Source organism: Panulirus ornatus, chromosome 64 (genome assembly GCF_036320965.1).
Source record: "Panulirus ornatus isolate Po-2019 chromosome 64, ASM3632096v1, whole genome shotgun sequence".
Lineage (NCBI taxonomy): Eukaryota > Metazoa > Arthropoda > Malacostraca > Decapoda > Palinuridae > Panulirus > Panulirus ornatus.
The window spans coordinates 3199101-3226755 of NC_092287.1; the positions used below are offsets into that span (position 1 = coordinate 3199101).

The 27655-nt window shown below is 39.3% G+C and overlaps 1 protein-coding gene across 7 annotated transcripts in view; it reads right to left on the minus strand.

Annotated features, from left to right (window-relative positions):
- LOC139746279 (3'-5' RNA helicase YTHDC2-like) overlaps positions 1-27655 on the minus strand; it is a 251303-nt gene that overhangs the window by 59660 nt on the left and 163988 nt on the right. For 4 of the 7 annotated variants that reach the window (XM_071657347.1, XM_071657348.1, XM_071657345.1 and 1 more), the window contains exons 2-12: positions 27127-27247; positions 23296-23386; positions 17289-17444; positions 11279-11472; positions 10357-10559; positions 8455-8621; positions 7943-8037; positions 4804-4968; positions 1676-1730; positions 1236-1423; positions 804-931 (exon numbers count right to left, since the gene is read on the minus strand). In XM_071657347.1, the coding sequence (XP_071513448.1) occupies positions 804-931; positions 1236-1423; positions 1676-1730; positions 4804-4968; positions 7943-8037; positions 8455-8621; positions 10357-10559; positions 11279-11472; positions 17289-17444; positions 23296-23386; positions 27127-27241 (1557 nt within the window). In that variant the 5' untranslated portion in view covers positions 27242-27247. The remainder of the gene's footprint in view (positions 1-803; positions 932-1235; positions 1424-1675; positions 1731-4803; positions 4969-7942; positions 8038-8454; positions 8622-10356; positions 10560-11278; positions 11473-17288; positions 17445-23295; positions 23387-27126; positions 27248-27655) is intronic. The other 3 variants (XM_071657349.1, XM_071657350.1, XM_071657351.1) reach the window with 1 other exon arrangement.

Here is a 27655-nt window from a genome sequence, read left to right on the forward strand (position 1 = left end):
TGCATGTGAGTGGATGGGCACTACCTCGCTGGTGTGGGAAACAGTGATTATGTATGTATAAACTTTGAAAGTGTATGCAAGTCTACACAAAATCATGGGCAAGCAATTTTTTGTCTGATTATTGGAAAACAGCAGGTATCACTCTGTTGTGTAAATAACATGTCTTAAAGTATTAAAATTTTGCTTAGTATAGTAGCATTACATTGTAAAACTGGGACAGTGTTAAAAATCAGTGAATATCTTTTAGGCGATGAGCGAGGTGGATCTAGGAAGGAAAGACTATGTAGACCACACTTTGAGTGAAGCAGGCAGTTGGGAAACTCCAACAACAAAAATAAAAAGGGGTACTTGTGGATTCATAAAGGGCATATTATAATAGTAAGAGACCATTAATATATATTTTGTCTGTCTGGTATGCATGGAGGTCTTCTGAATGTTGTTTCAATCTTTTATGAACCTGACTAAGAGTACATATAAGCATGACCAAGTGGTTTGGAATAAATATGGGAATTTATCAAAGTTGTGTAATGTCATCTCGTTAAATGTTTTTTCCACAGATGAAACATTACGTAAGAAGAGGTAGGATGTTAGTGGCATGCTTCTGAATCATGGTGGAACAAACTGAAGGCTACCTAAGTTGTATTTACATGATGCTATTCTTTCAGCATGGTAAGTTCACTGATAAAATTAATACAAAGAGGATGTTGAAAGCTAATGCAAGTGGGGATAAGACTAGTGTCTGGAAAAGATGGGTTGTCACAGTTTCACTGGTGAAGAACATGAAATTATGAATGAGAATTAACCTGATAGTCCGGTGACACATTCTCAGACATGATCAAATACATCATCTGGGAAAAAACCTCATCAGAACCACTGAGAAAAGCCTCCTGAATGCACTGGTCCATTTCTTCCCTCAGTGTATTGTCCAGTTCTGTACAAAGACAATCATCAAAGTAAACATCTAAAATCATACAGAAATACCATTCCCAACATATAATGCAAACTCACAAAAATGAATATATTTAAAAAAGCAAATGCTTACATTCAAGTAATAATCTAGTGTCCAAAAGTCACTGAAAAGAAACATAAATGAAAAAAAGGTCAGCTTTAAATGTCTCAAATCATGTTATTTCCACACGCAATTTACATTTAGAGCCTCTGGGACGTATTTCCTAGTTTCTGTATTCAGGAAAATAGAGATATTCACAAATATGGACCTAAATCTCAGTTATTACCGCCCTGATCCTTTGTCTGTCCAACAGCAGAGCTCCTGCTGGGTGATGCTGCTGCTGATGCTCCTGACACATTGCTGAGGATCTGCTGCGACATTTGTTGTGTCCATGCAGTTGCAGTCTTTTGTCCACTTTGCCTCTTTTCCAGTTCTTTGGCAGCCTTCACCATTTCTGGTGTTTGGTAACTGGTGCTGCAAGGGAAAACATCTATGACTGCTAATCTAAAAGTCCTACACACAAAACCATTATCAGTAATTCTTTCATTTTGTTTTCCTGATACTATTATAAGCTTACAAAACACTTCCTTAAAATCCATGGCTAATACATTATGTCACAGTAACTCTGATTTTCACCTCCTTTACTATCATTCTCAGTTAAACCTTTTTCTTGATATAACAACTCTGGTGATTATATAGGCTACAAATAATCTTAACAATACTCACTACTTTAGCACATCTTCTAAGAAATATTCTTTCACAGGGTAACATCTTCCAGGAACTGTAAAAGAACTACACATGAAGTTTTCAATATAATTATATGTCGAGAAACTGGCTTCACTTCTGTAAAAACTGGGTGTAGCTAGTCTTGTATAGGATGGGATCAGTACTTCATCATCAAGGATAGGGAAAATGAATGCTGGGGTATCTGGTTGCTAATAATATTCCAGTAATTTGCTATTCAACTGACCAACTGTCAAAGGCATATTCAAGAAAATAAAAAAGTGTAAACAAAAGTACTGTAAATCTGCTTATCTTATCATCAGATCAACTGTCATGAGGATTTTCAAATGAAAATAAAACAAGTATAAACAAATATTCTGTGAATATGCTTATATGTATCTTATCTTTAAAACTTCTCTTTTACAGGAGATGGAACAAGAGTATGAAGCCTCGCAAATCATTTATGCTTATTCTCAGCTTACCATGCATCATAAGGTGATCACTCTCCCACACTACTAATGTGCTTCATAATCACTTAATTTGCATGTTAAATACTGTCTTAACCCTAAGGCTACCAATAAGAACAAGTCAGAATACACAATACTCCTTCTTATCGTCAATTACAACTATAGTCCACAGCTGTCGAAAAACAAATTTTGCATCCCACAAAGACTGCCACCCCTCCCCCAACCAGGATATAGGGCCAGGATACCATCAGGTGCTGCCCTGATATGGTGGCTGGCTGAAACTTCAAACAAATAAGTCAGTCAGCTGATGGCTATCCCATCTTTGTGATTCATTAATCTTTTTCTCTTTTTACCTTGTTTTCATATTTGCTTATGTAACTTATGGACACTTCAAAATCAAGATGTGCTGTGTAAGTGTGTGTTATGTATCATATTACATAAACATTGAAAACAAAGAATCTTTCTTATGAGTGTTTACTATGTGGCAACATCAAGCTACTGTCCCTTTAAATCCAGCTCTTTAATTTTTGCACCTTTTACAGTTTGGCCATCATTCTTGGTGTATGCCATAATGCATAAATATGAATATAAAACATCAGTGAGTCAGTTGCTGTTTGCCAATGATACAGCTCTGGTGGCTGATTCGAGTAAGAAACTGCAGAAGTTGGTGACTGAGTTTGGAAAAGTGTGTGAAAGGAGAAAGTTGAGAGTAAATGTGAATAAGAGCATGGTTATTAGGTTCAGTAGGGTTAAGGGACAAGTAAATTGCAATGTAAGTTTGAATGGAGAAAAACTGGAGGAAGTGAAGTGTTTTAGATATTTGGGAGTGGACTTAGCAATGAATAGAACCATGGAAGCGGAAGTGAGTCACAGGGTGGAGGAGGGGGCGAAGGTTCTGGGAGCAATGAAGAATGTGTGGAAGGAGAGAAAGTTATCTCAGAGAGCATAAATGAGTATGTTTGAAAGAATAGTAGTTCCAACAACATCACACAGTTACGAGACATGGGGTATAGATAGGGTTGTATGGATGAGGGTGGATGTGTTTGAAATGAAATGTTTGAGGACAATATGTGGTGTGAGGTGGTTTGATTGAGTACTTAAGGAAAGGGTAAGAGAGATGTGTGTAAATAAAAAGAGTGTGGCTGAGAGAGCAGAAGAGGGTGTGTTGAATTGGTTTGGACATACGAAAAGAATGAGTGATGAAAGACTGACAAAGAGAATATATGAGTCAGAGGTGCAGGGAACAAGAAGCTGGAGACCAAACTGAAGGTGGAAGGATGGAGTGAAAAAGATTATGAGTGATCGGGGCCTGAACATACAGGAGGGTGAGAGCGTGCAAGGAATAGAGTGAATTGGAATTATGTGGTATACCAGGGTTGATGTGCTGTCAATGGACTGAACCAGGGTGTGTGAAACGTCTGGGGTAAACCATGGAAAGGTCTATGGGGCCTGGATGTGGATAGGAAGCTATGTTTTTGGTGCAATAATCATGATAGCTAGAGACTGAGTGTGAACGAATGTGGCTTTTTTGACTGTTTTCCAGGCACTACCTTACAAAAGCAAGGGGTGATGATGCTGTTTCCTGTGGGGCAGGGTAGTGCCACAAATGGATGAAGGCAAGCAAGTATGAATATGTTGCCTATGTCTTTGTATGTATATGTATATACGTTGACATGTATATGTATGTATATGTACGTGTATGGCCATTCTTTGTCTATTTCCTGGCGCTACCTTACTGATGCAGGAAACGGTGATCAAGTATAATAAATAACTATAATGAGTGATGTTTTTGACAAGTGCTCATGAGCTCTCAGTGTTACTCTGCATACCTGTAAATGTAAGTTTTTAATCTTTTCATGCCCTTTACAGTATATTCATTCATCATTATGAGTGTATGGAGCAAGAAATCTATAACACTTTAAGTCTAAGCCATCCCTTAGGCATCAAACATAAATACTTTACTTTCATTTTTCTTCTTCCCCCTCCCTACAATGAGATGTTGTTCTTGATAATATTAATAATGCCAGATATGGAAACTTTTTGGATTTCCCTTGATAAAGAAAAAAAATAGATGGAAAAAAGAAGCAATTATCATTTTCCTATTTTGCAGACTGACACATTTTGCAAAATGCTGCTGGAAATTCAGAGGGTTAAAACTCATTCTCCATTTTATCCTTCCCATTAAGAAATGCTTCACTCCATAAGATCAACAATCATCTCCATTGCATCCTCACTTGGAATACCCAAAAGGTTCAACAATTCAACAAACACGTCCATTTCTTTCTTAGTCCTTCTCTAACATCGGCAACTACGTTTTTTCATCCATATTCGCTATTTTCTGCATTAGCAAGGTAGTGTCAAGAACATATGACTGAGCTTCAGATGGAAAAATCCTCAGTTGGCCCGCATCTCTGTTTTTTCTTTTGGATTAGTAAAATTGAAGGGAAGGATTTCCAGACACCCACCCCCACCCCTCTTAATCACCCTCTATGACACACAGGGAATATGTGGGAATAATCTGCAACTATACTACCATAAATTATCTTCATCAACATCTTAACTGTCACACTTCCTGCATAGCAGTACCATCTTAATATGCATTCACAAAAATATCAAATACTGTCTACCTATCACCAAATAAAATAAAATATGTTTGATCCTTACCGTCAATCACAGGGCAATTATTAAAATACTTTGCATACAAATTTACATCAAGTGCAGCTGACATAAGAAGAAGTTTCAAGTGCCGGAACTTTGGCAAGCAGTCTCGTAGTACAATAAGGAGGAAGTCTGTGAATCTATCTCTTTCATGTACTTCATCAACAAGAACTGGAAAAAGAGAAAATTCACCAATAAAAACAATTCCCTAAAACAAATTTGTATATCATTCATTTCTTTATCAACCAGTGTTAAGTAATATTTAGGGAAAGAAGACTTTCCTCTGACAGTAAGGAAAACCTGACCACCTGAGTGCTCCAAGTGTCCCCAAAACTCCTTTTATGGAATACAATGATTTTCTGGGACAGACTCTGGGACAGACTCGAGAGAGAAACTGCAAAAGTTGGTTAGTGACTTGAGTTTGGGAGAGCATGTGAAAGGAGGAAGTAAACAGCAAATGTATGTAAAGGCAAAGTTATTAAGTTTAGCAGGGCAGAGGAAAAGGTTAGTTGGGGCATGAGTTTGAGAGGGAAAAATTTGGAGGAAGTGAAGCATTTTAGATATCTGGCAATGGAAATAGCAGCAAATGGAACTAAGGAAGCAAAAGTGAGTTATAAGGTGGAGTGAGGGGGTGAAGTTTCTGGGAGTACTAAGAAATGTCTGGAAAGAAAGCTTGTTATCTAGGAGGGTAAAACTCTTTTGCCATGGCTATCTCCTTGAAGGAGTTCCTAAGAGAGCAGGCATCAGAGATATAAATAGATAATAGTAATATATAAACAGGTAGATAGATAGAGAGATAGGTATGTAGACAGACAGATAGCAAAAATGGGTATGTTTTGAAGGTTCAGTAGTCCTGACGATGTTGTATGGATGTTAGGCATGGCTATAGATGAGGATATGTGGGGGAAAGTGGATGTGTTGGAAATAAAAGGTTTGATGATAACATGTGGTGTGAGATGGTTTGATCAAATAAGCAATAAAAGGGGTAAGAGAGAGCTGTGGTAATAAAAAAAGGGGTGACTGACAGAGCTGAATTTGTGCTGAAATAGTATGAAGATATTGATAAAATGAGTGAAAAGAGGTTGACAAAGAGGATACAGACGGTACATGGGTACAAGGAGAAAGGGAGACCTAATTGGTGATGAAAGGATGGAGTAAAAAAGATTTTGTTAAATAGGGGTTTGAACAGGCAGGAAGGTGAAAGACATGCACAGGATAAAGTGAATTAGTACAATGTGGTTTGAGGGGGCAATATGCTATCAGTGAACTGAAACAGGGAATGCAAAGAAGCCAGGGGAAATTATGGAAAGGTCTGTGGGGTTTAGGTGTGGATAGAAGGCTGTAATTTTGGCGCTTTGCACACAACAGATAGAGAATGAATGTGAGCATATGCAGCCTTTCTTCTTCTATTCCTGGCAATACCTTACTAAAGTGGAAAACAGCAACTGAGTATGGAAAAAGAGATAAACACAGTTCTTTAAATGGAAGTCTTATTTTTAATACTTGTTTGCAGTTTCCCACAAGAGCAATGTAACACCAAGAATATATGAAGAATGGTATCAATCACTCACACCCTTATGTCCATTTGTTCACATTCAGTGTGAGCAAAAGGAAGTAAAGTTTAAAAAGCTTTTTCTTTTTAACTACTAAATACTTGCACCACACAATGAAAGGGTGACATCACTGATGCACTCAGGGTTAAATCTGGAAGGGCAAAGGAGGGTATGGTTATAAAGGAAAAGTTAGTTTTATAAATAAAATGAACAGATGGTTTAGTAAAACCATGCATGGTGGAGTGTCAGAAAGTTTGGTAAGATAAAAGACACTAAATGAAACTCATTCCCCTCCAGCATGTCCAACTCTTCAATATTACCAAACCCAACTTGTCTGGACGTCTCCCAAAAGTCATTCTAAATTGCTAGCTTTGTCCCCAGGAATCCTTCAGTGTCATGCAAGCATTCTGGCCAAATCTTTTAAAAAAAACATTAATGTTGGACTGTGTAATTTCCTTTCTCTGAGGAGGTGACAAAAGGCGCAACTTACATCACAAGCTTTCACAAGGATATAACTTTTTGGTCTATAGGCAGCAACAAGAAAATACTGTAGGATGGAAGAAAAATTACATAAACATACTGATGGAACTCATCAAGGTTGACAGGTTGACCAGGAACACTGTCTTGTGCTGAAACGTCTATCAGAGCAAAAACAGTGGATGAAATATACTTCTGAAGATATTTTCTTTGTTACTGTGATAAGAATATATTTCAAGCTATTGGGTTCAATACATTTCTTATACAAGAAAAACTCAAAATCACTGGGGTGGAAAGGAAACCTAACTTGGGAATTTAGGGGTTAATGAGACTGAAGGCTTTTACCTCTACTGATACTGTTCATATCAGAGATTCAGGTTCTAAAACCACTAAAGAAGAGATTCTATATCCTTAGCATTAGTATCTCTAAACATTTACACAAGGTGATATTCCAGTTTCAACATGGTTTACAACAGCAAGCCTCAGAAGGAGCCATCTGATTCATGATTTTAATAAAAGTTAGCTTAACAGTAGTTTTCTTAAGAGAGTCTGAGACAGGCCATGAACTCTTATACTGATGGGAAATGAGAAAAAAGTATGACCATCTTATTGCCTATGCAGATCCTTCTTTCAGATAACTTGCAAGAAGTTCCACTCTCCTTTGAATCTGGAAGCGTAACTATAACAGTAATAGGCCCCACGATGTCATCATGAAACCAGCACATCTGTAAAGCAGCTGACACTTCCACCAGCTACGTGTGGCTACCTGGCTACAACATTTAATCCTCACACAAGAAATGGAAGGTAAGGTAACCAAGAGGAGACAATGGCAAGTAAGACAAAAATGGGTACGCTGAAATATAAGAGGCTATGAAAAATTTCTGAAAACCAAGAGCATATGTCATTAAAGCAAAAGTCAGTAGCCTACGATCACAGAAAGAAACTGGATGGAAGCATATGTTAATCTACTTAACCACAACAATTTACAGGAAAACAAAAAACAAGCTCTTGATAACTTTTATGTTGATTTCCAACACAAATATAAAACACTTGCACCATTATCTATATTCTTAATTTGTTATTAAATTTTACACAGTTCAGGTAATCTCACTTACTGTGAGTAACACTTGCAAGGGATGAATCACCACCCATCAGAGTCCTCAAGAGAACTCCATTGGTGCAAAAGGTTAGAAGAGTCTTTGGTGATAACCTGTAAGTAAATTTGGCATCGTTAAACTAGAACTATGAAGTCAAACAATATACACATTTAATCCTTTTTCTCTATTTTAAAGATCATGGCATTAAGCTACATTTGCATTGCACTTAATTTTGTATGTGACAACCCCAAACTAAACAATTACTATCTAAATACAACTTTGAGTTTCTCTATCTCCCATATTTTTCTTTTCCTTTTCACCCTTCCTCTCATCAAAGGTTAATCATTCTGCCTTAAGAAAGTCTGACCACTTAAGATTTACTTGACATTTCAAATCAAACATAATGAGAAAAGTGTGTGGGTCTCATTGTTTGATAGCTAATGCAATTCATTAAATTACTACATAGGTCTATCAAAGTGCTGTGTACAGCAAATTATTCAAATTCTAAAATCTAATTCCACACTACTCACTTGCTCTCTAATCTGATCTGGTAGCCAACTGTATACCCAACTTTCTCTCCTCTCTCTGCAGCTACTCTTTCCGCAATAGTTAATGCAGATATTCTACGTGGCTGAGTACAAAAGATACGGCAAGGCTTCCCCAGAGATGATGCTTCTTGAAGCAACATTTGTGGCACCTGGAAAAATAGCGATAAACTACATTCTGTTCCTTTGATTTCTATGAAATCACAATAACTGGCTTATCTGGTTCCAGGTTTAACCTAGACCATTAAATTCTAGTTACATGAATGTTATGTATGGTAGTCCCAGGATAAGGTAACCCAAATATTTTCTTAAATCAAATATTCTAGGTAGTAGGGAAAAAGTCTACCTTGGGGAGTTTGGCATTTCAATTCCCTTTTCCTAGCCTGCTGGGTTGAGATTAGCATCCCAGCTCTGCAATTATCAAAAAAAAGTAATGAAATAAAATAAAAGTGCCTCAGGTTTTGGATGAATGCTGCATGCCTACAACTGCTTTCAAGAGGAGACACAGGCTCATCTGGGAGACTGGAATGTGAGAGGATTAAATGATGAATGTAGAAAAAGCAAAGATGCACAAACTTTTAGAAGAGAAACTAGGTCATGGTAGCTTTGTGTGAGACAAGAGCAAAATCTACGTAATAGAACCTAAGAGTGGAATGGAGTAATGGGTGTGAAATTTGGCCAGCAAGATGATACAGGATAGTCATACATGCCAGCACTTCAGTGGCTGTCAACTAACACTCTCAACAAGGCAGCTGTCTTTTCTTTTAGCCTCACCCACATGTGAACGGCTGGCATTCTGTCCACACACATACAATCTCTCCTTGTCACACATAACACTTGACAACACATAACTCCCACAATTCATTCTTCATAAATCTAGATTTTCTAGCAGCAAAATGTTAGGAAAAAATGACAGAAGTAGCATGTATGAACATTAGGGAGAAACATTAGATAAAAGTAATAAGTAAGAACATAGGCAGAAGCATTTGATAACAATAGGTAAAAGTAGCATGTACAAATATTAGGTAGGAGTCCCTGGAAACAATGCATTAAAGCTTCCCTCTGCCAGCGGCCTGCTAACTTTGAAGCCCTAAAGAGTATGAAGTGGAACTGGAGTTCACTAGTTATGGAGGCTCTTTTGCCATGCTTGAGGGAATTCCCAGGCGGGAATGGGCATCAGAAATACAGATAGGCAGATAGACTGATAGACAGACAGAAAGATATATAATATATGAATTATACGTACATATTTTTTTCCAGACAAATTTGCCATTGTCTGTGTTAGCAAGGTAGCATCAAGAACAGGTGGATGAGCCTTTTGAGGAAAAAAAAATCCTCACAGCCGCCTTCTCTGTTCTTCTTTTCAAAAAGTAAAACAGGAGAGGAGGATTTCCAGCCCCTCACTCCCACCCCTTTTAGGTGCCTTCTACAACATAGAGGGAATATGTAGGAAGTAATCTTTCTCTCCCATCCCCAGGGAAAATGTGTGTCATAGATGGCGACTAAAAGGGGTGGGAGCGGAGGGCTGGAAATACTTGCCTCCTGTTATTACTTTTCCAAAAGAAGTAACAGAGATGCAAACCATGTGAGGATTTTCCCTCTAAGGCTCAGTCAACTGTTGATGCTAATGCGGGCAATGGCGAATATGTATGAAAAAAATATATTTTCCCTTTCTTTGTGGTTTTAACTGCATCCTATGTACACTTGTTTCTTGTGTATATTTCTTATCTATAAATATGTATGAAGTTTGCAAGAAAAGGAAATTTTTAAACATCTTTACCACATTTGATATTGTGATACAGTTAGCAAACTTTTTCATCAATGTGATACCTTTATCACCCCAGGAATCCACCTTGACAGGAAAATGTATATCTGAGCTGCTCATACCTGAGTTGTCTTTCCAGATCCAGTCTCACCACACACTAAGATGACCTGGTTGTGATGAATGGCAGCAAGAAGCTGATCCCTCATACTCCAAATTGGTAACTTTCTTGCTTCAGCTGTGAGGTCACTGAGACTTGGCGGAGGTGGAATCTGTGGTGGTCCTGGCGTTAATCTTCCTAATGAACGTAAGACACTTAGGTCTCTCACTGAAACAAGATAATTCTTCCTGAAATATCATTATTCAGTTCATAGATTTTGCAATCCATTCAATCTTATTCTCTAGATTCATGTGAACACATAAATTTTAATTTCAAATATGAAATTGGTTTTAAGACTGAGATTCATTTCTGACCCTAGTCAAGGTGAGCTGAGGTCACTGCAATACATATTTGATATTCAGTTTTTGACTGGACAAATCATTACAAGGCTATAATCAGTTACCCCTCTACCAACACAAGGAACAGACATAGCTGCTTTTCTTGTTGAATTTCTGCTTTGGCTAGGTATCCAATTTATCAACCAAATCCTGGAAAAGGATGAACAGTTGAGTTGACTGTGGACTGACTGCCACAACCAGGTTTTGAACCTATAAACTCAACTGAAGATGACCTGTGCATGCATCATGGTTAGTACTGCTGTCCAAATAATTGATATATATATATATATATGTTTGCTTTAAAGTTCTATTTCTTTATTAGTCCTGCTTTTCTCATGCTGATGATCACAATGAACAGGAAAAAACCTTCCTACTGATGGTGAAATGCTACGGGTTTCATTCTTTGCAAGATACTGTAATATTCAAGAGAAAAAGATAATAAGACAGTCTGGTGCATGGCTAACGTCTCTGACCACTCACCTCTTTATTCATGTACAAAGATTCAAATCAGACTATCCATCTTCACTTGAAGGATGAACGCCAACTTACATTCAGGGTTCATGAGCCTGTCTCTTTCAGTGGCAGGCAAAAGGTCCTGTCGTTCCTTGTTGGTAACTGGGCAGCGCTGCAGTAGTCCCAATATAGTAGAACGTGTAGCATCAGCCAAACTTACTACAGCTTCACTACTCATTATTGTTGATCCTTCCTTCTTGTATACAGTAAGATAACGAGAAGAGCCTTTCCTAAAATCAGTCAAAGTTTATAGCTTAGGTAGTTGAAGAAAATGCAATTCTATCACTTGCTTTTTTCTCTCATAAAAAATAAAGAGCAGAAAACTTTCCAACATTTCTACTTGCTGGGTGGGTTACCTTTTTATGTGACTTTTTTTTAAGTTCATGAATTATGGTAGCTACTAACATGGTTAAACTAATTTCTTTGTACACAATAAGGTAACGATAGGGGCCTTTCCTAAAATCAATCAAAGTTTATAGCTTAGGTACTTGAAGAAAATGCTATTCTATCACTTGCTTATTTTCTCTCTTAAAAAAATAAAGTGCAGAAAACTTTCCAACATTTCTACTTGCTGGGTGGGTTACCTTTTTGTGACTTTTTTTTGTCTATTTATCTATCTATCTATCTATAATACTTAATCGCCGTCTCCCACGTTAGCAAGGTAGCTCAAGGAAGGACGAAAGAATGGCCCAACCCACCCACACAAGCACATATACATACCTATACATTTCAACATATACATACATAGATATATACATATATACACATGTACATGTTCATAATTGCTGCTTTCATCCATTCCTGTCACCACCCCGCCACACGTGAAATAGCATCTTCCCCCAGCGAGGTAGAGCAAGGAAAAGACAAAAAAAAGGCCATGTCCATTCACACTCAGTCTCTAGCTGTCATGTGTAATGCACCAAAACCACCAAAACTTGAAGAAAATGCTATTCTATCACTTGCTTATTTTCTCTCTTAAAAAAATAAAGTGCAGAAAACTTTCCAACATTTCTACTTGCTGGGTGGGTTACCTTTTTGTGACTTTTTTTTGTCTATTTATCTATCTATCTATCTATAATACTTAATCGCCATCTCCCACGTTAGCAAGGTAGCACAAGGAAGGACGAAAGAATGGCCCAACCCACCCACACAAGCACATATACATACCTATACATTTCAACATATACATACATAGATATATACATATATACACATGTACATGTTCATAATTGCTGCTTTCATCCATTCCTGTCACCACCCCGCCACACGTGAAATAGCATCTTCCCCCAGCGAGGTAGAGCAAGGAAAAGACAAAAAAAAAGGCCATGTCCATTCACACTCAGTCTCTAGCTGTCATGTGTAATGCACCAAAACCACAGCTCCCTTTCCACATCCAGGCCCCTCAAAACTTTCCGTGGTTTACCCCAGACACTTCACATGCCCTGGTTCAATCCACTGAGAGCACGTCAACCCCGGTATACCACATCGCTCCAATTCACTTTATTTCTCGCACGCCTTTCACCCACCTGTATATTCAGGCCCTGATCACTCAAAATCTTTTTAACTCCACCCTTCCACCTCCAAATTGGTCTCCCGCTTTTCCTCATTCCCTCTACCTCCGACACATGTATCCTCTTTTGTCAATCATTCCTCTCTCATTCTCTCCACGTGACCAAACCATTTCAACACACCCTCCTCTACTCTCTCAACCACTCTCAACCACATTCTTTTTATTACCACACATCTCTCTTACCCTTTCATTACTTACTAGATCAAACCACCTCACACCACATATTGTCCTCAAACATTTCATTTCCAACACATCCACCCTCCTCTGCACAACCCTATCTCTAAAGCCTATGCCTCACAACCATATAACATTGTTGGAACCACTATTCCTTCAAACATACCCAGTTTTGCTCTCCAAGATAATGTTCTTGCCTTCCACACATTCTTCAACGCTCCTAAAACCTTCGCCCCCTTCCCCACCCTGTGACTCACTTCCGCTTCCATGGTTCCATCCACTGCTAAATCCACTCCCAGATATCTAAAACACTTCACTTCCACCAGTTTTTCTCTATTCAAACTAACCTCCCAATTAACTTGTCCCTCAACCCTACTGAACCTAAAAACCTGGCTCTTATTCACATTTACTCTCAGCTTTCTTCTTTCACACACTTTTTTAAGTTCATATATTATGGTAGTTACAAACATGGTTCAACTAATTTCTTTGATAAAAACCTCATTCAGATATCAGTTTTTACAATCAAGATTACACTTATTTAGTAAGTGGTGGATGGAAAGGAAGAAAACAAATGGTTATGTTAAAAGGTGAAAAGTGTTATGTGTCACACATGACAGGGTGTTGGCAACCATGCCTGTGACAGGAAATGCTATACTTAAGATTCTATCAATGCTTCCTATATCTCAAAGGAATGGAAGCTTGCCAAACACAGGCAACTGAGAACATACACATCAAAGAAAACTGAGAAGGGAGTTCTTTCTAAATATGTAATCATTCACATGGACAGGTATTCATCTGAACCTAAACTATCAACAATCTAATAAGGGAACACATTCTGAATGGGGTAACCCTGGCAGAATTCATCTTGAGCACTTTTCTTTTTTACGTTTCAAAGTATATATGCTAGGTGGTAGTGTTGCCATCACACAATCTTGCTAAGCACGATACTTTGGCATGGATTGTATGATGACTTACTAAGTATAATACTTTGACATGAAACGTAAGATGACATGCTAAGTACGATACTTTGGTGTGGACTGTAAGATGACTTACAAAGTACGATACTTTGGAGTGGAGTGTAGGATACTATGCTTACAATAATGCAAGGACTTTACTATCTCGGTAAAGAGTTGTCTAGAAATGTTAATAAAAACTGAAGAATTTTACAACTGTCCCCAATGGCCAAGAGATGCACCTAAAATGGACACCATTTCTTCTAGATCAACATAGAGGCTTGATGATGTCATTACCTCTATTTAACAACATACTTAAGACAATCTGCATTCTTTAGCACTGTTAACCTGAAATGTATATATATATGATGATGGTCTATCCCTTACATCTTATGTGTGAAATTCAATGAGAAGTGCATAGACCATGAAAGGTACAGGATATTCAAAACAGCTGATCCTGAAGTGCAGAACAAGAACAGACAGTTGCAGAAAAATCTTCCAAAAGAGTCAAGCCAATTTTCCATGAAAGGCATCATTATCAGTCACTAAAAGAATCCATGTCTAATCTTGACCACAGGATATGATAAATATTAACAGAGAATCATAAGACACCACCACAAAACACCTGGAGCAACATACATATACAAGCTGCTGGTTTCCCAGGTAAAAATATTACTCCTCTGCTATGTAATATACAAAGTACCTATCATCAGTTATATAATAATAGTTCTTTCCCAAGTAAAAACATTACTCCTCTACTCTATAGAACAAAATACCTATAATCAGTTATACAATAACAATTCCGTGATGGCTTGCGCAAAAGATGCTTGTGGCATGAGAAGCGTGGGAGGTGGGTTGATTAGAAAAGGTAGTGAGTGGTGGGATGAAGAAGTAAGATTATTAGTGAAAGAGAAGAGAGAGGCATTTGGACGATTTTTGCAGGGAAAAAATGCAAATGATTTGGACGATTTTTGCAGGGAAAAAATGCAAATGAGTGGGAGAGGTATAACAGAAAGAAGCAAGAGGTCAAGAGAAAGGTGCAAGAGGTGAAAAAGAGGGCAAATGAGAGTTGGGGTGAGAGAGTATCATTAAATTTCAGGGAGAATAAAGATGTTTTGGAAGGAGGTAAATAAAGTGCGTAAGACAAGGGAGCAAATGGGAACGTCAGTGAAGGGGGCTAATGGGGAGGTCATAACAAGTAGTGGTGATGTGAGAAGGAGATGAAGTGAGTATTTTGAAGGTTTGTTGAATGTGTTTGATGATAGAGTGGCAGATATAGGGTGTTTTGGTCGAGGTGGTGTGCAAAGTGAGAGGGTTAGGGAAAATGATTTGGTAAATAGAGAAGAGGTAGTAAAAGCTTTACGGAAGATGATAGCTGGCAAGGCAGCAGGTTTGGATGGTATTGCAGTGGAATTTATTAAAAAAGGGGGTGACTGTATTGTTGACTAGTTGGTAAGGTTATTTAATGTATGTATGATTCATGGTGAGGTGCCTGAGGATTGGCGGAATGCTTGCATAGTGCCATTGTACAAAGGCAAAGGGGATAAGAGTGAGTGCTCAAATTACAGAGGTATAAGTTTGTTGAGTATTCCTGGTAAGTTATATGGGAGGGTATTGATTGAGATGGTGAAGGCATGTACAGAGCATCAGATAAGGGAAGAGCAGTGTGGTTTTAGAAGTGGTAGAAGATGTGTGGATCAGGTGGTTGCTTTGAAGAATGTATGTGAGAAATACTTAGAAAAACAAATGGATTTGTATGTAGCATTTATGGATCTGGAGAAGGCATATGATAGAGTTGATAGAGATGCTCTGTGGAAGGTTTTAAGAATATATGGTGTGGGAGGCAAGTTGTTAGAAGCAGTGAAAAGTTTTTATCGAGGATGTAAGGCATGTGTACGTGTTGGAAGAGAGGAAAGTGATTGGTTCTCAGTGAATGTAGGTTTGCGGCAGGGGTGTGTGATGTCTCCATGGTTGTTTAATTTATTTATGGATGGGGTTGTTAGGAAGGTGAATGCAAGAGTTTTGAAAAGAGGGGCAAGTATGAAGTCTGTTGTGGATGAGAGAGCTTGGGAAGTGAGTCAGTTGTTGTTCGCTGATGATACAGTGCTAGTGGCTGATTCATGTAAGAAACTGCAGAAGCTAGTGACTGAGTTTGGTAAAGTGTGTGAAAGAAGAAAGTTAAGAGTAAATGTGAATAAGAGCAAGGTTATTAGGTACAGTAGGGTTGAGGGTCAAGTCAATTGGGAGGTAAGTTTGAATGGAGAAAAACTGGAGGAAGTAAAGTGTTTTAGATATCTGGGAGTGGATCTGGCAGCGGATGGAACCATGGAAGCGGAAGTGAATCATATGGTGGGGGAGGGAGCGAAAATCCTGGGAGCCTTGAAGAATGTGTGGAAGTCGAGAACATTATCTCGGAAAGCAAAAATGGGTATGTTTGAAGGAATAGTGGTTCCAACAATGTTGTATGGTTGCGAGGCGTGGGCTATGGATAGAGTTGTGTGCAGGAGGGTGGATGTGCTGGAAATGAGATGTTTGAGGACAACACGTGGTGTGAGGTGGTTTGATCGAGTAAGTAACGTAAGGGTAAGAGAGATGTGTGGAAATAAAAAGAGCATGGTTGAGAGAGCAGAAGAGGGTGTTTTGAAATGGTTTGGTCACATGGAGAGAATGAGTGAGGAAAGATTGACAAAGAGGATATATGTGTCAGAGGTGGAGGGAACGAGGAGAAGTGGGAGACCAAATTTTAGGTGGAAAGATGGAGTGAAAAAGATTTTGAGTGATCAGGGCCTGAACATGCAGGAGGGTGAAAGGCGTGCAAGGAATAGAGTGAATTGGAACGATGTGGTATACTGGGGTCGACGTGCTGTCAATGGATTGAACCAGGGCATGTGAAGCGTCTGGGGTAAACCATGGAAAGTTCTGTGGGGCCTGGATGTGGAAAGGGAGCAGTGGTTTCGGTGCATTATTACATGACAGCTAGAGACTGTGTGTGAACGAATGGGGCCTTTGGTGTCTTTTCCTAGCGCTACCTCGCACACATGAGGGGGAGGGGGTTGTTATTCCATGTGTGGCGAGGTGGCGATGGGAACAAATAAAGGCAGACAGTATGAATTATATACATGTGTATATATGTATATGTCTGTGTGTGTATATATATGTGTACATTGAGATGTATAGGTATGTATAATTGCGTCTGTGGACGTGTATGTATATACCCTGTGTATGTGGGCGGGTTGGGCCATTCTTTCGTCTGTTTCCTTGCGCTACCTCCCTAATGCGGGAGACAGCGACAAAGCAAAATAAATATGTATATAAATAAATAAACAATAACAATTCTATCATTTCTTACCCTCGACTTTTGCTCTTGCATCCCATTTGCCGTGATAAAAAATGGATGTCTTTCCTCTCTTCTGATGTAGCATCACCCAAACTTACTACAGCTTCACTACTCTTTATTGATGATCCTTCCTTTTTGTATACAGTAAGGTAACGAGAAGAGCCTTTCCTAAAATCAGTCAAAGTTTATAGCTTAGGTAGTTGAAGAAAATGCTATTCTACCACTTGCTTTTTTCTCTCATAAAAAAGTAAAGTGCAGAAAACTTTCCAACATTTCTACTTGCTGGGTGGGTTACCTTTTTATGTGACTTTTTTTAAGTTCATGAATTATGGTAGCTACTAACATGGTTAAACTAATTTCTTTGTACACAATAAGGTAACGATAGGGGCCTTTCCTAAAATCAATCAAAGTTTATAGCTTAGGTACTTGAAGAAAATGCTATTCTATCACCTGCTTTTTTTTCTCTCTTAAAAAAATAAAGTGCAGAAAACTTTCCAACATTTCTACTTGCTGGGTGGGTTACCTTTTTGTGACTTTTTTTTGTCTATTTATCTATCTATCTGTGGCAGATATAGGGTGTTTTGGTCGAGGTGGTGTGCAAAGTGAGAGGGTTAGGGAAATTGATTTGGTAAACAGAGAAGAGGTAGTAAAAGCTTTGCGGAAGATGAAAGCCGGCAAGGCAGCAGGTTTGGATGGTATTGCAGTGGAATTTATTAAAGAAGGGGGTGACTGTATTGTTGACTGGTTGGTAAGGTTATTTAATGTATGTATGACTCATGGTGAGGTGCCTGAGGATTGGCGGAATGCTTGCATAGTGCCATTGTACAAAGGCAAAGGGGATAAGAGTGAGTGCTCAAATTACAGAGGTATAAGTTTGTTGAGTATTCCTGGTAAATTATATGGGAGGGTATTGATTGAGAGGGTAAGGCATGTACAGAGCATTAGATTGGGGAAGAGCAGTGTGGTTTCAGAAGTGGTAGAGGATGTGTGGATCAGGTGTTTGCTTTGAAGAATGTATGTGAGAAATACTTAGAAAAGCAAATGGATTTGTATGTAGCACTTATGGATCTGGAGAAGGCATATGATAGAGTTGATGGAGATGCTCTGTGGAAGGTATTAAGAATATATGGTGTGGGAGGCAAGTTGTTAGAAGCAGTGAAAAGTTTTTATCGAGGATGTAAGGCATGTGTACGAGTAGGAGGAGAGGAAAGTGATTGGTTCTCAGTAAATGTAGGTTTGCGGCAGGGGTGTGTGATGTCTCCATGGTTGTTTAATTTGTTTATGGATGGGGTTGTTACGGAGGTGAATGCAAGAGTTTTGGAAAGAGGGGCAAGTATGAAGTCTGTTGTGGATGAGAGAGCTTGGGAAGTGAGTCGGTTGTTGTTTGCTGATGATACAGCACTGGTGGCTGATTCATGTGAGAAACTGCAGAAGCTGGTGACTGAGTTTGGTAAAGTGTGTGAAAGAAGAAAGTTAAGAGTAAATGTGAATAAGAGCAAGGTTATTAGGTACAGTAGGGTTGAGGGTCAAGTCAATTGGGAGGTAAGTTTGAATGGAGAAAAACTGGAGGAAGTAAAGTGTTTTAGATATCTGGGAGTGGATCTGGCAGCGGATGGAACCATGGAAGCGGAAGTGAATCATATGGTGGGGGAGGGAGCGAAAATCCTGGGAGCCTTGAAGAATGTGTGGAAGTCGAGAACATTATCTCGGAAAGCAAAAATGGGTATGTTTGAAGGAATAGTGGTTCCAACAATGTTGTATGGTTGCGAGGCGTGGGCTATGGATAGAGTTGTGTGCAGGAGGGTGGATGTGCTGGAAATGAGATGTTTGAGGACAACACGTGGTGTGAGGTGGTTTGATCGAGTAAGTAACGTAAGGGTAAGAGAGATATGTGGAAATAAAAAGAGCGTGGTTGAGAGAGCAGAAGAGGGTGTTTTGAAATGGTTTCGGCACATGGAGAGAATGAGTGAGGAAAGATTGACCAAGAGGATATATGTGTCGGAGGTGGAGGGAACAAGGAGAAGTGGGAGACCAAATTGGAGGTGGAAAGATGGAGTGAAAAAGATTTTGTGTGATCGGGGCCTGAACATGCAGGAGGGTGAAAGGAGGGCAAGGAATTGAGTGAATTGGATCGATGTGGTATACCGGGGTTGACGTGCTGTCAATGGATTGAATCAGGGCATGTGAAGCGTCTGGGGTAAACCATGGAAAGTTGTGTGGGGCCTAGAAGTGGAAAGGGAGCTGTAGTTTCGGGCATTATTGCATGACAGCTAGAGACTGAGTGTGAACGAATGGGGCCTTTGTTGTCTTTTCCTAGTGCTACCTCGCACACATGAGGGGGGAGGGGGATGGTATTCCATGTGTGGCGAGGTGGCGATGGGAATGAATAAAGTCAGACAGTGTGAATTGTGTGCATGGGTATATATGTATGAGTCTGTGTGTGTATATATATGTATACATTGAGATGTATAGGTATGTATATTTGCGTGTGTGGACGTGTATGTATATACATTGTGTATGGGGGTGGGTTGGGCCATTTCTTTCGTCTGTTTCCTTGCGCTACCTCACAAACACGGGAGACAGCGGCAAAAAAAAAAAAAAATCTATCTATAATACTTAATCGCCGTCTCCCACGTTAGCAAGGTAGCACAAGGAAGGACGAAAGAATGGCCCAACCCACCCACACAAGCACATATACATACCTATACATTTCAACGTATACATACAGAGATATATACATATATACACATGTACATGTTCATAATTGCTGCCTTCATCCATTCCTGTCGCCACCCCGCCACACATGAAATAGCATCTTCCCCCAGCGAGGTAGAGGAAGGAAAAGACAAAAAAAAAAAAAAAAAAAAAAGGCCATGTTCATTCACACTCAGTCTCTAGCTGTCATGTGTAATGCACCAAAACCACAGCTCCCTTTCCACATCCAGACCCCACAAAACTTTCCGTGGTTTACCCCAGACACTTCACATGCCCTGGTTCAATCCACTGAGAGCACATCAACCCCGGTATACCACATCGCTCTAATTCACTCTATTTCTTGCACGCCTTTCATCCTCTTGTATATTCAGGCCCTGATCACTCAAAATCTTTTTAACTCCATCCTTCCACCTCCAAATTGGTCTCCTGCTTTTCCTCATTCCCTCTACCTCCGATACATATATCCTCTTTTGTCAATCTTTCCTCTCTCATTCTCTCCATGTGACCAAACCATTTCAACACACCCTCTTCTACTCTCTCAACCACACTTTTTATTACCACATATCTCTCTTACCCTTTCGTTACTTACTAGATCAAACCACCTCACACCACATATTGTCCTCAAACATTTCATTTCCAACACATCCACCCTCCTCTGCACAACCCTATCTCTATAGCCTATGCCTCACAACCATATAACATTGTTGGAACCACTATTCCTTCAAACATACCCAGTTTTGCTCTCCAAGATAATGTTCTTGCCTTCCACACATTCTTCAACGCTCCCAAAACCTGTGACTCACTTCCGCTTCCATGGTTCCATCCACTGCTAAATCCACTCCCAGATATCTAAAACACTTCACTTCCACCAGTTTTTCTCCATTCAAACTTACCTCCCAATTAACTTGTCCCTCAACCCTATTGAACCTAATAACCTTGCTCTTATTCACATTTACTCTCAGCTTTCTTCTTTCACACACTTTTTTAAGTTCATAAATTATGGTAGTTACTAACATGGTTCAACTAATTTCTTTGATAAAAACCTCATTCAGATATCAGTTTTTACAATCAAGATTACACTTATTTAGTAAATGGTGGATGGAAGGGAAGAAAACAAATGGTTATGTTAAAAGGTGAAAAGTGTTATGTGTCACACATGACAGGGTATTGGCAACCATGCATGTGACAGGAAATGCTATACTTAAGATTCTATCAATGCTTCCTATATCTCAAAGGAATGGAAGGTTGCCAAACACAGGCAACTGAGAACATACACATCAAAGAAAACTGAGAAGGGAGTTCTTTCTAAATGTGTAATCATTCACATGGACAGGTATTCATCTAAATCTAAACTATCAACAATCTAATAAGGGAACACATTCTGAATGCGGTAACCCTGGCAGAATTCATCTTGAGCACTTTTCTTTTTAACATTTCAAAGTATATATGCTAGGTGTTAGTGTTGCCATCACACAATCTTGCTAAGCACGATACTTTGGCATGGATTGTACGATGACTTACTAAGTATAATACTTTGACATGAAATGTAAGATGATTTGCTAAGTACGATACTTTGGCGTGGATTGTAAGATGACTTACAAAGTACGATACTTTGGAGTGGAGTGTAGGATACTATGCTTACAATAATGCAAGGACTTTACTATCTCGGTAAAGAGTTGTCTAGGAATGTTAATAAAAACTGCAGAATTTTACAACTGTCCCCAACGGCCAAGAGATGCACCTAAAATGGACACCATTTCTTCTAGATCAACATAGAGGCTTGATGATGTCATTACCTCTATTTGGCGACATACTTAAGACAATCTGCATTCTTTAGCACTATTAACCTAAAATGTATATATATATGATTATATATGAGTCAGTTGTTGTTCGCTGATGATACAGCGCTGGTGGCTGATTCATGTGAGAAACTGCAGAAGCTGGTGACTGAGTTTGGTAAAGTGTGTGAAAGAAGAAAGTTAAGAGTAAATGTGAATAAGAGCAAGGTTATTAGGTACAGTAGGGTTGAGGGTCAAGTCAATTGGGAGGTAAGTTTGAATGGAGAAAAACTGGAGGAAGTAAAGTGTTTTAGATATCTGGGAGTGGATCTGGCAGCGGATGGAACCATGGAAGCGGAAGTGGATCATAGGGTGGGGGAGGGGGCGAAAATCCTGGGAGCCTTGAAGAATGTGTGGAAGTCGAGAACATTATCTCGGAAAGCAAAAATGGGTATGTTTGAAGGAATAGTGGTTCCAACAATGTTGTATGGTTGCGAGGCGTGGGCTATGGATAGAGTTGTGCGCAGGAGGATGGATGTGCTGGAAATGAGATGTTTGAGGACAATGTGTGGTGCGAGGTGGTTTGATCGAGTAAGTAACGTAAGGGTAAGAGAGATGTGTGGAAATAAAAAGAGCGTGATTGAAAGAGCAGAAGAGGGTGTTTTGAAATGGTTTGGGCACATGGAGAGAATGAGTGAGGAAAGATTGACCAAGAGGATATATGTGTCGGAGGTGGAGGGAACGAGAAGTGGGAGACCAAATTGGAGGTGGAAAGATGGAGTGAAAAAGATTTTGTGTGATCGGGGCCTGAACATGCAGGAGGGTGAAAGGAGGGCAAGGAATAGAGTGAATTGGATCGATGTGGTATACCGGGATTGACGTGCTGTCAGTGGATTGAATCAGGGCATGTGAAGCGTCTGGGGTAAACCATGGAAAGCTGTGTAGGTATGTATATTTGCGTGTGTGGACGTATGTATATACATGTGTATGGGGGTGGGTTGGGCCATTTCTTTCGTCTGTTTCCTTGCGCTACCTCGCAAACGCGGGAGACAGCGACAAAAAAAAAAAAAAAAAATATGATTATGGTCTATCCCTTAATCTGAGACATATAAGGATGATTCAAGTTTCTTGATAACCTTTGTGAAAATACATAGTCATCCAATAAGTCACGAAGAAGAATTGGGTATGCATACATACAAGAGAAACATCTTATGTGTGAAATTCAATGAGAAGTGCATAGACCATGAAAGGTACAGGATATTCAAAACAGCTGATCCTGAAGTGCAGAACAAGAACAGACAATTGCAGAAAAATCTTCCAAAAGAGTCAAGCCAATTTTCCATAAAAGGCATCATTATCAGTCACTAAAAGAATCCATGTCTAATTTTGATCACAGGATATGATAAACACCTGGAGCAACATACATATACAAGCTGCTGGTTTCCCAGGTAAAAATATTACTCCTCTACTCTATAGAACAAAATACCTATAATCAGTTATACAATAACAATTCTATCATTTCTTACCCTCGACTTTTGCTCTTGAATCCCATTTGCTGTGATAAAAAATGGATGTATTTCCTCTCTTCTGATGTTAGAGATGATGGTAGCTCCAGCTCTGAAAGTAATTAATGAAACATATTAGCATTGCACAAGAACAGTATTACTCATTTGTGTCTAATTTCCTAACAACATCAACTAAAAATCATATACAGGATAACTATTAAACAGCATATAAGGTAAAACATATCAAAGTATGAAAAATTAAGAAACAATGTAATTACAACAATGACATCTTATAAGCATCCTCCAAAAAGATTTTTCCATTCAGCAGGGATGAATGTGGTACTCACTGAACAGCAAGTATATGAGTCAAAAGAGTTGTTTCCTACATATCACAGAACAAAAAAGCAACCACTCATTCATTCTTTGTACAAGAGTGTAAAAATTACCAAAAGTAAGCAGTGTGTCTACCTTTTCATCAAAATATACATAATGTATACTATCTATTTATCAATAATTACCCCAGGACCAATTTCTAGGAAAGAATCCTAGTGTTACCATGACCTCTTTCTAAAAGTTCCTGTAGCCTTTGCGTGCAAGAAGAGGGAAATGTAGATTCTTCTGGAATGTGAAGTCCTTTAATGACAATGAAGTCCCAAAGATACAACCTCACCAAAGGTGACTTTTGACTCATAAACACACCCAATTTTTGCTCTCCTAAATAACAATCACTCTTTCCACATATTCTTCATTGCTAACAACCTTCGCACCATCAGGAACAATGTGATTCATTCAGCTTCCATGATTTAATTTGATGCCATGTCCTCTTCCAGGTATTTAAAACACTTCACTTTCTCCACATCTTTTCCATTCAAACTAACACCCTGACTAAACTGTCCCTATACCCTGCTAAACCTAATAACCTTGCTTTTATTCATATTTACTCTCAACTTCCTCCTTCCACATGCTCTTCCAAACTCAGTCACCAACTTCCGCAGCTTCTCACTAGAATCTGCCATCAGCACTACATCATCAGCACACGAATGACACTTCCCAGGGCCTCATCCCCTAAAGACTTTATACTTGTCCCTCTCTTGCATCACCTCCTTCACTACCCCATCCATAAACAAATTAGAAAGTCATGGTGAAATCACACATCCCTGCTGCATACCAACCTTTACTTGGAATCACTCACTCTCCTCTCTTCCTTCTCACAAATACTCATAAACCAATGACAAAAACTTCTCACTGCTTCTAGCAGCTTTCCTCCCACACCACATATTCTTAAAACCTTCCACAAGGCAACACTATCATCCTATCACAGGCTTTCTCTTGATCCATAAATGCCACATATAAATACACCTGTTTCTCTAGGTATTTCTAACATGCACTCTTTAAAGCAAACAACTAATCCACACATCCTCTACCCCTTCTGAGACCACACTGTTCCTCCTCAATCTGATGCTCTGTATATGCCTTCACACTCTTAATCACTATGCTGCCATACACCTTACCAGGTACATTCAACAAATTTCTATCTCTGTAGTTTGAAAACTCACGTTTGTCCCCCTTGTCTTTATACAGTGGCACTATGTATGGATTCTGCCAACCCTCTGGAACCTTACCATGATCCATACATACGATGAAAAACCTAACTAACCATATACGCATACATATACATAAGCACTCATACACGCGCAAATACATAACATATACACATATACATACACATACAAATATATATACATATATAAAATTACATAATCATACTACTTTGCCTTCATCCATTCCTAGCACAACCCCATCTCACAAGAAACAGCATCGCTACCCCGATACAGCGAGGTAGTGCCTAGAAAACAGAAAAAAGACCACATTCGTTCACAGTCTCTAGCTGTCATGTGTAATGAACTGAAACCACAGCTCCCTATCCACATCCAGGCCCCACAAAACTTTCCAGGGTTTACCCCAGATGCTTCACATTCCCTGGTTCAGTCTACTGACAGCATGTTGACCCCAGTATACAACATCGATCTAATTCACTCTATTCCTAGCATGCCTCTCATCCTCTTGTATGTTCAGGCCCCAATCACTCAAAATCTTTTTCACTTCATCCTTCCATCTCCAATTTGGTCTCCTGCTTCTCCTTGTTCCCTTCACCTAAGACACATATATCCTCTTAGTCGATCTTTCCTCACATTCTCTCCATATGTCCAAACCCTTTCAACACACCCTCTTCCGCTCTCTCAAACACACTCATTTTATTTCCACACATCTCTCTTACTCTATCAAACCACTTCACACCACATATTCACCTCAAACATTTTATTTCAAACACATCCATCCTCCTCCATACAACCCTATCTATAGCCCATGCCTCGCAACCATATAACATTGCTGGAACTACTATTCCCTCAAACATACTCATTTTTGCTCTCAGAAATAACATTCTCTCCTCCCACACATTCATTGCTCCCAGAACCTTTGTCCCCTCCCCCACCTTGAGACTCACTTTCGTGTCCATGGTTCCATTCGCTGCTAAGTCCACTCCCAGATATCTAAAGCACTTAACTTCCTCCAGTTTTTCTCCAGTCAAACTTACATTCCAATTAGCTTGTCCCCCAACCCTACTGAACCTAATAACCTTGCTCTTATTCACATTTACTCTCAACTCTCTCCTTTCACACACTTTTCCAAACTTAGTCACCAACTTCAGCAGTTTCTTCAATGAATCAGCCACTAGTCCTGTATCACTGTTGAACAACAATTGACTCACTTTCCCAGCCCTTTCATCCCTACAAACTGCATACTCCCCCCCCTCTCTCCAAAACTCTTGCATTTACTTCCCTAACCATCCTATCCATAAACAAATTAAACAACCATGGGGATGTCACACACCCCTACCGCAGGCTGACATTCACTGGGAACCAATCACTCTCCTCTCTTCCTATTCGTACCCATGCCTTAAATTTTTGATAAAAACTTTTCACTGCTTCTAGCACTTATCTCCCACACCATATAATCTTACGACCTTCCACAAAGCATCTCCATCAACCCTATCATATGCCTTCTCCAGATCCATAAATGCTACATACAAATCCATCTGTTTTTCTAAGTATTTCTCACATACATTCTTCAAAGCAAACACCTGATCCACTCATCCTCTACTACTTCTGAAACTACACTTTTCTTCCCCAAGCTGATACTCTGTACATGCATTCCCCCTCTCAATCACTACCTTCCCATATAACTTCCCAGGAATACTCAACAAACTTATGCCTCTGTAGTTTCAACACTCACCTTTATCCCCTTTGCCTTTATACAATGGCACTATGCACACATTCCACCAATCCTCAGGCACTTCACCATGATCCATACATACACTGAATATCCTTACCAACCAATCACCAACACAGTCATCCCCTTTTCTAATAAATTCTACTGTAATACCATCCAAACCCACCGCCTTGCCGAATTTCATCTTCCGCAAAGCTTTCACTACCTCTTCTCTTTTAACAAAACCTTTCTCCCTGACTCTCTCACTTCGCACACCACCCCGACCAAAACACCCTATATCTGCCACTCTATCATTGACCACATTCAACAAACCTTCAAAATACTCACTCCATCTCCTTCTCACTTCATCCCTACCTGTTATTACTTCTCCTAGAATATTTATTATTTATGATAAATATTTATTATCTATTTTGCTTTGTTGATGTCTCCCGTGTTAGCGAGGTAGCACAAGGAAACAGACGAACGAATGTTACTCAATCATTCGCAAAAATGAGTCTATCTATCTAACAAAAGATACACAAAATATGAACAGAACTTCTGATCCAATTAAAAACAACTTACCCTTCTGGTCCTCATTTTGTGTAAGTTTCTTTAGGGCCAATGCTATTGTAATCTTCAGCTCCTCGCTCACCTGAGCCTCATTCACTAGGCGGTTAGGCCCACGTCGACGACCCATCTTAATCTGTAAAATGGTTTTGGTGCAGCAATTACCAACAAATGTATCAAATATATACAACACCAATAAATAAATAAATACATAAATAAACAAATCCCTGGGGATTCTATCCCTGGGGATAGGGGAGAAGAATACTTCCCACGTATTCCCTGCGTGTCGTAGAAGGCGACTAAAAGGGGAGGGAGCGGGTGGCTGGAAATCCTCCCCTCTCGTTTTTTTCAATTTTCCAAAAGAAGGAACAGAGAAGGGGGCCAGGTGAGGATATTCCCTCAAAGGCCCAGTCCTCTGTTCTTAACGCTACCTCGCTAACACGGGAAATGGCGAATAGTACGAAAGAAATAAACAAATCATTATATCTATACTCATCATACTTAGTTGCTGTCACCCACGTTAGCGAGGTAGCGCAAGGAAACA